The sequence below is a fragment of the Acanthaster planci genome, linkage group LG11 (assembly GCF_054643075.1).
Source record: "Acanthaster planci isolate LZ-2023a linkage group LG11, COTS_SCS, whole genome shotgun sequence".
Classification (NCBI taxonomy): domain Eukaryota; kingdom Metazoa; phylum Echinodermata; class Asteroidea; order Valvatida; family Acanthasteridae; genus Acanthaster; species Acanthaster planci.
The window spans coordinates 11,419,107-11,431,035 of record NC_141787.1 but is presented as its reverse complement, the minus strand read 5'-3'; the positions used below and the strand labels follow the sequence as shown (position 1 = coordinate 11,431,035).

Below are 11,929 nucleotides of genomic sequence, written 5' to 3'. Positions count from 1 at the left end.
TGCCAAAATCATATACGGCCGAATCCACACGGTCTTCATTGTAGCGCCGCTACACTGCTGCAGAACTGAGCATGCGCATCAAAGAGCAGAAGTTCACAGGTACGCTATGAAAGCGTCACATATACGCGCACGCGTAGAACAGAACAGAACACCTGCACGCTTTCCTCTGACTAGACACGTGTAGCACTGTGTAGCACCAGGTTTGTGCACAAGTCAATGGTGTAGCACTTTTTTGCTACACGCCGCGGCCCCTTCCTTTTTCGTTTTCCCGTGTAGCACTGTGTAGCATTAGTGTGCACATCAAGGTCTGGTTCTTAGACCATCCAATTGGCTATGCATATATCCTATTACATATCACCTGACTAAGCATTCGGTGTAGCACGTAGCACTGCTACACACACAGGTTCTGTCCATCTTCTTTTGGTCTCATTTCTGGCTGGGTATAGCCAAAATATCAGGCTCGTTCGGGGTCAAACAATAATGAAAGGGGTGTGTCGTCATCACAACGTCTGGAGTCACTGAATCCCCAGGGTTGAGCAGTAGCAATAGTAGATTCACCCAAGCAAAGCCAAGGAGACTATTGTTAAGGAGACTATTGTTAAGGAGACTATTGTTAACAGGTTTAATAAATAGAATGAGGAAGTAAGTAAAAAAAAAAAAACTTTTGAGCCGATCAAAACTGATTACCCATTCAGAGGACAGAAATATAATCCTCAGCACCAGCGAGCTGAGCAGACGTCGGTTTTTACACTCATGTTTATAGGCCTAGGCCTACATTCTACAAGTTGACAAACTGTGGTAGATCGAAAAAATGCGACGTAAAGTGCAGACATTTCTGCTGGTTCTTCTGTTTGCATTTGAAGCACTGGTGTCGTGCGTGGAAGCTCAAGGTAATATCAGTTTAAACACTTTCCACAAAAGATTAAATTTATTTGTTCCACGAAGTGCTACACGTTATGGGGTAGGAATACAACTCTACTGTCAAGAATTCTTGTTTGGATTTTTCTTTTGTTTTAATGAGTTTCCTTCTTCATGTGAATACCTTTCACCTGCTTTTTATTGATAGAAACAGCTCAGTCTAAATTACAAGCAAAACAAGGTAATGTCTGTAAAATTTACTGACGGAATAAGACATAGCCCCTGGTCATATCGGGAAATGACATTACATTCTTATCTTCTTATCATCTACACTTTTCCAGAGGCCTTCTATTTTAAATTTCATTGTAACGGAGAGGAGAAACAACTTTTTTGATGTTGCACAAGTGGTGCATGCAGTGCAAGAGACTGGACTTCAAAGTATTGAATTCTGTTAAAACTTGAAAGTGGGCGGTGACTTCCAGAGCATTTAAAGTTTTATCCCCATACTCCCTTGGAAGGAAATTTGTGTAGGCCTGAACGTTTTTACTTTCGTTTATATACGGAGCCCATTTTTGACTGATAGCCAATTTCTTTATTCGGTTTCATTTTACTCTGACAAGATACCGAGTGCAAAAAAAATTAGTAGTTTGGTGTTGGCAAATATAGAAACTGTCAAACGACAAACTATCACCAGCTGTATCCATCTACGTTTGCGGATGATTGTGTTAGTCGATCCTTCTCTTCGCATTTTCATATTCTTTTATCCTCCGACTAAATTGTCCGAGAATGGAGTGTAAAAATTTTCTACTTTGATTGTATGTTTGGAAACTCCTTTTAAGGACTGCCATAAAAAATGATATTTTGTACTGTATTGTCACATCAAATATAAGTCAACAGCAAGAACAGGAATTTGTTTCATTTTCTTTTCATCGTGATATTTTTCATAATATTTACTGTTGTTCTATGTCACAAAATTCCTTTCATGTTATCTTATTCAACAAATCGTAGGCAGATAAACAAGTCCTTGCAGACTTGAGCACAAGGAGGTTATAAGTATTTCTTATTCCATGGTGAAATAGGAAACTTGGAAAGATTTCTACTAAGGGGACACCTCTGTTAATACAATTTATCTCTGTTACGTCATTCGTTGAAACCAGACGTGTGAAAAAATAGGAGTAATGGTTACAACGTGAACTTTACTCGGGAATATATCTGTTTTTATTCTGTCCTTGTGTTTCATTGATGGGCAAGAACATAAACCAAACATACATTAGAAAATAAAAACAGGAATCATGAAAAATGTACAATTCAGAATTCAACACTTAGGAAAGAGGATCAAGAAGAGATAGGCCCTACTTGTAGATAAGTGGTCACATGAATGGTTGCAATGAATGTATAACGAAAACTAGAATTAGAAATCTAATTTCCATTTCTTATAACAAAGGCAAAAATTTTTTTCACAGCAGTCGTGTAGGCCTATTCCATGCCATAATACCGATTTTGTAAAAAAAAATATCTTAATCCACTGAAGGTGGGAATTCGAATTCGGAATAATTACATCTATAAAAATTGAATTTAGCACAAAGGAAACCATATGTCGAAAATGTATTTTTGGAAACACCAAATGGGAGTTCAAAACTTCCCAATTGGAATAGAGTCCGCTAGGGTCCGATTGAGGAAAGAGGAGACGTCTGACAAGATCGCGAAACACGCTCACACTCATACAAAACATGAATCGAAGTTTCATGATATTTACAACAAAAAGAACAATTGTGGAATCTTTCTTCCAATTTTTAAAGGAAAGTCATTGAAAGCAATGGCCTAATAAAACAGCTCAAAATCCGGTTTCAACTTTGCATTTAAAATTAGGTGTTTGGATCACCTCAAACTTTTTATCCTCTAATTTCGTATTAAAACCAACTTGGGAATATATCTTCGCAACATTCCAGTGGAATTATCTGGGCTGGATTAAATGTGCCGCAGGGCCAAGGCACCAGTGTTCCAACCCAGTGGGCAGGTCCGGACTGTCCAACAGGCAGATGTCGGCATGGTGCCTAGGGTTAGGAAGCGTATTTACGGTTGCGTATCAGGACGCGCTAACAAAAATTTCCGAGCCACTATAGCCTAAATGTATCCAGGGCAGATTACTACACGAGCGGCTGTGACAGCGGCAACAGTATGGAATACAGGTCTGATAAAACAGTAAACCTCCAATGCAAAGTAGTAATCCACCCTGGTAATCCGCCAAGGAGAAACAAGCGAGATAATAATTAATCGGCGAAACAGTAGCCCAGAGAACCTTTTTTTTTTTGGTGTTGTCCCAAATGGGCTTCCGTACATGAATAAATGTACATTCACACGTACTTGCACGTTCGCGTCGTTTGGTTGTTGGCATAAATGGATCCATTTATGGAAAACTTTACAATGATGATGGATGATGGGCATGATGGATCAATCGAACAAGTACATGTACATGTGAGACGATCAAGGGTCAAAGTAAAAAATACCACTGCGCAATCTTGACAAAAAACACGGACGACGGGCGACGGCAGATATGGAATTCCATATATTACAGAGTGACGAGCAAGCACATTACAGCGAATGATTTGTCAAGGACAATAGTTCCCGAAAGTTGAGCCCTGATGGCATGCTTCCGGAACCCTTGGATAGGAAAAATGTTGAACCTACAAAGATTTTAGAATTTGTAACATTTTTTGTTCATTCAGTTACTTCTTCAAAATCCAGCATGGAAAAAGGGCTTTGGAAAATATTTGCTAGTATATCAATTTTTAGAAATGAAAAGTTACCTGACCTAAAAGAGACATATCCTGCCGAAAATTGACCCATCCCTCCCGAAAATCTAAAATACATAAAGAACAATCTAATGCGCCGGTCTCGTATGCAGATGAACATGAATTTTACAGTTTGAAATTTATGGTAATCTGTTGGTAAAAGCCGAAATAAAAACAGATCAAAACATTTCACACAGTGTTTGGATTTATAAGGTAATAAACTTAAAGAAATAACGAAAGATTCTAAGATTTTATTTCATCTTTGCTGACAACAACTGCGTTACAAAGTATATCAAATCAACGGAACATGGAATCCATGTACTAAAGGTACGGAAATCTTTGCAACATTTTATAATCTCGTTTTCACGTAAGCACGGGGAGTAAAAACAAACATGCATGAATTAAAGAGACCCAGGTACGATATCGCCAGATGTGAAAGGTCGTTAATGAAATTCGTTTTTACCAATCTCCATGAATTAAAGAGACCCAGGTACGATGTCGCCGGATGTGAAAGGTCGTTAATGAAATTCATTTTTACCAATCTCCAGGTGACTTTTCCGAAATATTAGTTGAGGAAGACAAAGGTAAACTTCTAACATGAGTGTTTCATGGAGCGGTTTCAGTAAGGAATTATTCTTCAAAAACAAATCGAACGTGATAGGACGGCCCAATGTAAAATCTCAGTAGGCGGAAGGTCGCTGCGTGACTTTTTACTCTTAAGCTCTATGGACGAGGAAATGTAAATTCATGTTAAGAATGGGTCGGCTTCGCCTCGCCCATTCTTTTCACGAATCTACAGTCCTTGTCCACTCTCTATGACGGAAAATGTTGAGCACGCCCCTTTTTGCGTTAAACTTTTGAACTCTTTTTAGTGCACGTACTGAAGTTGCGCATTTCTAGCTCTGCAGAAGGAAGCAACGGGGAATTATAATAGGAGACCAGCATTTGCTTTGATAGAAATTCGTTGGGAAGTATCCAGAACTATGGTTGTTGACGACAGGATTTAAAGCTTTTGTAGCATTGCAGCTTTTGTGTTTAAAGGAAGGGGCTTAAAAGGCATTTTGGGCGTTTCTGGGTTAACTATCACGTGCTCTGTTCTGTTCTGCTCTGTCATGCTGGTTACGAATCGTTTTTTGCATAGTGACATTGATTACTCGATGCTGTAGCCGTGCTGCAAGCTTCTTCCTCGGAACATTGGGCCACTTTTGTGTCTTTGACACTTTGCCATGGCACATCAGCTTTGCCATGGCACATCAGATACTGGGACAAAGTTATATTTTCAACTTGAGGAAACAAACGGCTATCGAAAACAGGAAAACAATATCGATTACATTGATACCCCCTGCCTTGCAAGATCAGAGTGTGGACTTGCAGTGCACTGAAATTATTGAATATTTTCGACCAAAATATAAAAAATCGCAGCAGTCTTCCATAGGTTTGTTTTAGTCTATAAACTTTTGGCACGGTAAAGGTGAATGGCCGCTACACGACCTCTGCTGGCTTCAACCAATCAGGAAAGTTACCGGTCCAGATTTACTATACATGTACGTGCGTGGTTTGGAAAGGGTCGCTTTTGCATTTCGCAGCATTCAATGCACTGGTTCCGTCTCAATTTCCAAGCACGGAAGGTGGTCATCTGACAAGTCTAAAATTATTATAGATACATACCGGTAGTCCATGAGTTTTCTTCCTTCCAAGGCTTTGGGAATATAGCCGAGTATTCAAATTTTATGTTGTTCCTATTACGTTGATCTGATAACGTCCAGTGTGTACAATTTTTATAGAAATATAATGGACTACAGTGAAACCTTGAAATTCTATGAGTCCAACTTGACCTCATCAGAGTTTATAGTACAGTTGGCCAGCTTGGTCGAGGATTCGAAATTTGGTTGATTTGGCAAGATTTCACTGCAGCATTAGTATTTTGAGATGCCCCAAATGAAACTTCTGGTTTTCGATTTCGAATACAGTGGCGTACTGTAGCTAAGATTTTATTGGGGGGGGGCACAAGGGGCACCACCGTCTTGGGGGCACCAGCTTTCAGTGGTGTGATTTTTAGGTTTTCTTTAGCCTTGTTCAATCTCCATTCATCTTTTTTTAGGTGGGGGTGGGGGCACTTGGGGGCACTGGGAATTTGTGCCTTCCAGCACCCCCCGTGGCTACGCCCCTAATAGAGTAAAAGTACAGAATTCGAGGCGTTTCGTTATTTTCCCATGAAAATTAACTTAAATTGTTCATACAAAACTGTACATAAAATCCCACACAGTTTTCCTGATGCACTTTGTATTCATTAATGCAGAGACGGAATTCTAATTATGTTTTTGTAATGTAGGACATGAAATATATAGCGAGGTAGGCGGCTCCTCCTACCAGTCGTGGTCCAAATTTGTGTCAGTGTTAAATTGTTGTACACATGAGGAAGATGTAGAAAAGCAGAAGGATTTTCTTTCAGAATAATGAAGAAAGAAAATCCTGTTTTTAAGTAAATGACTTGGTTTTTCACTCCTAAATTGAACTTTTCTGGACATGGTTTTGCTTTCTGACGGCTTGTATGTCACTGTAGGGGATAATTAACAGGAAATTCCCAGGAATTTCGCTATAAAATGATGTCAGTCGGACAAGGGAAATCCGAGTCCAAATAACTATGATCAGGTGCACAACTAATGTTATCGGCAGGCCTACGTACACACATCATCATAAACATGCCATGGCCAGCCATACCGGGGCTGTTTAGCCATGGCCTAGGCCTAAGTTTAGGCAATGTCGTAGCAATGTGCAGTAGTCTACACATTGCTACTTCATTCGTGATTCTTGCATGACTCGCTGAGAAAGAAGGTATAAATTGAAATAAAGCTGGTTTAAAAAATACTACCATTTGAGCCAGAATGTGGAAAAAAACTGCGTCTTGTCATATGCTTCGTACGTTAAAACTCGCCAAAATGGGAGCATCATGGCGGCCTGAGCTGCCGAGTGGTGGCGTCATTTTGTTTGTGCAGCACCTATTGTGCATACGCTATCCAGAGATCAGTGGTGTCGACCCTTTCCAAATTATGGACGTACTGATAATAAAATCTGGACCAGCAACTCTCCTGATTGGTTGAAGCCACCGGAAGTCGTGTAGCGGCCAATAATTTTTACCGTGGCAAAAGTTAATCAACACAAACCTATTGAAGACTGCCGCGATTTTTGACATTTTGGTCGAAAATATTCAATAATTTCAGTGCCGTGCAAGTCCAAACTCCGCTCTTTCAAGCGACAAGCATGACAGAGCAGAATACAACAGAACAGAACACGTGACAATTAACCCAGAAACACCCAAAATGCCTTTAGGCCCCTTCCTTTAAGCACAAAAGCTACAATGCTACAAAGCTTTCAATCCTAGTCGCCAACAACCATGGTCCCGGATACGGCCAAACTGAATTTCTATCAAAACAAATGCTGGTCTCCTATTGTAATTCCCCGTTGCTTCCTGCTGCAGAGCTAGAAATGCACAACTTAGTACATGCACTGAAAAGAGTTCAAAACTTTAACACAAAAAGGGGTACGCTCAACATTTTCCATCATAGAGGATGGACGAGGACTGTAGATTCGTGAAAAGAATAGGCGAGGCGAAGCCAACTCATTCTTAGCATGAATTTACATTTGCAAAATCTCATTAAATCGTGTTTGCTATTAGTTTCTACCTTAACTGGAATTTTTGCTGCTCTGTAAAAAGATTTTAAAATTGGAGTTTTCTCTCTGTTGACGAGATCGGGAAATTCTTCATCATACCAGCAACGTATGTTAAGTCGGCTGATGAAAGTAAATGAATTTCTGTTACAAATGTTAACGTTGTTAAATCCTGGTATACCTTGGCCCAACCTCGTCCCATTGGTACGATCTTGCCGCGCCATGTTGGTTTCCACCATGTCTTGCGCGATCTTACCCCCTGGTATTGTATATCCCACTATTTGGGATACTTAAAGTAGGACTTTAGTCAGTGTGTTCACCATTGGTCTCTTTTTTAATGGAGATCATGTTGTATGGAATTCCATATCTGCCGTCGCCCGTCGTCTGTCGCATTTTGCTTTTCGTTGTGTCCCAATTCTGCCATTTACCAGTTCCAAACATGCCATTTTCCGTCGCCCGTCGTGCGTCGCCTGTCATGCGTCGCCCGTCGTCCGTCATGCGTCGCCCGTCGTGCGTCGTCCGTCGTGCGTCGCCCATCAAATGGGTTGCATAGAACCTGCAAAAGCCGGGGTTTAACAACTGACAATGTGATGATTCCATTCACTTCTAAAGATCTTTTCCGAATAAGGCAAGTACAAATCCCACCTGCAAAGCATATACTAGTCACATAATTAATTCCAATAATGCTAGACTACCCCTGCCCCTTGACAAGAAAATATAGCCTCTTTGAGAATTCAACCAAGTGTTTTTTGGGGAAAAACATTTTCAGCAAAAAATGTTCCAGCCAACTTATCCACAGTGTTATTCTAATTTGCATACTGTAAAAATATGCCGACTTGTTTTCATCAAATTCCAGGAAGAAATCTGCCAACCGATACAGATATTCCATCTTGTCCTCTCAATTTCACCTTGAAATCCAGAAATACTAGACGTGCTGTGGATAACAAACTGTTTATTAAATGTATTGTTAGGGGGCAATTACCACTTAGTTTAAGTTTCAGAAAATATGACGTGTTGGTTTTTGTGGGTGTGTATGCCATGGTGGATAGACCAATGAGAACAGGTTGTCCAGCACATCAGCATTATTTATGGGGCTAACAAGAAACGTTACTGTTTGAAAGACTTCTGTGAGCCAACCTGCAACTAAAGTCATGTAATGTAATTTAGAGTATACAACAGATATCATCATAGGTATACCCGCCCTCAAAATAATGTTGAATCAGTTCGTCTCTTATGAAAACTATTAAGGAATCAAACATTGTAAATAATCTATTATTTACATTCCGTTCTGTGGGATATCGTGCAGGGACAGACAGAAATATTACATAGGTTATAGACCTAAAGTCTTGCTGTTAACGAGTAAAGTTACGTCTAGAGTAACTAAGTTGTTGAGAAAAACAATCTACCCTGACAAAAGTCTATTTTGTTAAGTTATTTATGTAACCAAAAAATGGTATTATTTCATATACACGTTACTTAACCGATGTCAGGATATTATTTCTTCTTTCAATTGGAGTTTGGCGCAACTGCAAAAACGAATACATGTACATCTTCTAGTTCTATTGCTAAAATGATAGTCAGGCATGGTGGATCGATCGAACAAGGACATGTACATGTGAAACGATCAAGGGTCAAAGTTAAAAATGCCACTGCGCAATCGTGACAAAAAAACCACAAACAAACTACGGGCGACGCACGACGGCAGATATGGAATTCCATAATGTAGGAGAATAGAGAGGCGCGAGCGTGTAGCTTTGAAATATGCGTGTGATTCACTTTACATTTATTTCATCCTAAATAGCCAGTCAGCGTCATTTCGACTTTTACACGACCGGAGGCTAGAGAAATAAGGCTATCCGGTTCGTAAGTGTGACGTCACTTCAGTTTAAACCACGCCCACTACACACGTGCACTGCACATCCAGTTCGTATGTGACTTCGTCACAAAGGCGATCGCGCCACGTTTGACAGTCTTCCATTGGGCCACCGCAGAAGTTGCGCGTTAACTTCCGATTCCATGGTTCCACGTAAACGACAATCAATGCATGTAACCCTATGTGCAGTGCACGTGTGCAGTGGGCGTGGTTTAAACTGAAGTGACGTCACACTTACGAACCGGATAGAGTTACATGTATTGATCTCCGTTTACTGGAACCATGGAACCGGAAGTTAACGCGCAACTTCAGCGATTGTCCAATGAAAGCCTGCAAATCGTGGCGCGTCCGCCTTTGTGACGAAGTCACTTACGAACTGGATAGTGAAGGAACGCGCACGCAGCCTATGGAGTCGAGGTTGACCCGGGCCCCGCGCTCCGTTGTTTGGGGGTAATAATAATTATTCGTTCTTTGCACTCTGCCGCCATGGGCATACAGAGCCTCGAGCTTTACACAAGCCGGCTCAATGATTCCCGAATATTATTGCTTAGCAATTCTGCGCGTGCTGCGTCCGCTCTTATACCATGCGACTGGACAATATTTGAAAAGCTGCGTTGAAACGATTCTACAAGCTGCCAGATCGAGGTTCTGCATACCAATAGCGGCAGCGTGCAAAGAGCGAATGGCGGACGATTACATCAACAAGAAGAGCCAGAGCAGACTATCCAGATATTATTATAGAGAATAGTGGTCTACGAAAGCCCAAGTACAAAAGCACGAAAGCCCAATCGTGCCAATGACATCAGAGTTTCAGCCTGACACTAATTCTAAGTAACGAATTACAAATTCGTAATAACTGATCAGGCCCTTCTGAATTCGAAATAACGAATAAAACGCACTGACCCACAGAACCCCTGAATGGCGCTCTTTGGCCGTGTTTGTTTCATACGGATCTAGATCACGATCAGTTGGTCATCACGGACACCAAAACCCGCCTAATGGATAGTACGAATCAACGTAAGGATTTCTGATTGAGATCCAGATCTGTTTGAAACAAACAGAACCTCAATTTCTCCAAACAGAGACATGTCCGAGTCAGGTTCTAGGCGCCCAGGGCCATAGGAATCAAAGAGATATAATATGCGATTAGGGGTTTACCCACGCAAATAGGCCGGAAATATTATGTCGGCCGAGCTCAATGATAAAAGTTATACACAGAAAATATTCTATACTAGAGAGTCCTGAGAGCCATGGAAATGGGAAACTGAAGAAATTTGGCACTGATTCCAAACTCTAGCCCAGACTCAAGGGGCGTATTAAAAATCCCGTTCTCGTGTTACACGAATACGAGAACGGGGATTCGAACGAGGAAAATCAACACGCGAACATTGTTCGCGAACAAGATTCTCACTCCCCACTTTCTGGGAAGTGGATGGAGAACATCAAGAACAAAGACGGCGGATACAGGCACGTACCGTTACTTAATGTTGTTGGTTTTGTTACATAAAATAGAAAACACAATAAGGAAAATAAACCCAGGGCAAATACTCATGGATACCGGAGGGGATTTACCCTGACCATTTAATATGGATATTTGTGGGTTTTATTTAATGTGAGATGGTTAATGTCATGTCATCTTTTCATTTGGTGTCAAAATGGCGACTGCTACCTTGACCTTCATCGCAGCTGCACTCCTTTTGCACTTCGGCGTTCGTTATCAAAGACCCAAGAACCCTGTTCGTGAGTCCCATGAGAATGGGGTTTCGAATACACACCAGGCTTCCAATTCTGGGCAATTTGGATGCAATTGAGTCTGAAAGTGGCACTATTTAGCTGTTTCGCAGAGGGGTGCATTTTCAAAATGACTACTTTTCCGGGCAGTGAAATTTCCTTCATTTTAGGGGTGGTGAACTTTGGGTGAGAATTTCTCAATTTTCATCTTTCAACCTACTAAAGTTGAAAGGAAAATGAAAGAGGACTTGTCGAACATCATTTTGCTGTCAAGCTTGGACACCTGTGAGAGTAGGTAGTATTTTTCAAATAATTTTGAAATATAAGGATTTGTCATTGGTGTCTATGGGAATTTATTTTTAGGGGTGCACCCTTAGACGTATGAAGCATGCATGCCTTGAATCACATGGGAATAACGCAAAACAACGCCATATGGAGGCTCAAGTAATTCTTATACGAATTAGTAATTCGTTATAAAAATAGTAATTCGTTATTTTGAAGTAGTTAGTCGTTATTGCGAATTAGTAATTAGTTATTACGAATTATTAATTTGTATTACGAGTTAGTAATTTGTCGAAACGAAATAGTGTTTCTATAGATTCTATAGCTGAAAATTTATACTTCATTGGCACGATTGGGCTTTAGTAGTGGTCGACACATTCCACGCAAGCGGATTGGTCAGCGCGTGGCATACTTTAGCGAAACGTGCATGTTGAAGTGAAAGTCTATAAAGGTATATTCGATAAATTTATTTTGATAAAAGACTACGCTGGGGTGTGATTTAATTTCGACCTCCAAAACACCCAAGCCAGTTTTCTACCCACTGAACCGTCCAGCCCCATGTTCATGGCTCCGTCCATTTGTCATTTTCTTTGCTTATGGACAACAGTCAGAGGCCATAAAACCCCTAAAACCATTTTGGGCAGTGATCACGCCTCAAAGGCATGATACAAACAACATTATACCAACGCCACAAGCATAGGAAGTGGTGAACGGAGATCAGTAA

The 11,929-nt window shown here is 40.7% G+C and overlaps 1 protein-coding gene across 1 annotated transcript in view; it reads left to right on the top strand.

Annotated features, from left to right (window-relative positions):
* The first annotated feature begins 692 nt into the window (after positions 1–692).
* The window catches only part of LOC110984806 (uncharacterized), a 63,831-nt gene continuing 52,594 nt past the window's right edge, over positions 693–11,929 (top strand). The window contains exon 1 of the mRNA XM_087143082.1: positions 693–890. Coding sequence (XP_086999208.1) covers positions 812–890 — 79 coding nt within the window. The 5' untranslated portion in view covers positions 693–811. The remainder of the gene's footprint in view (positions 891–11,929) is intronic.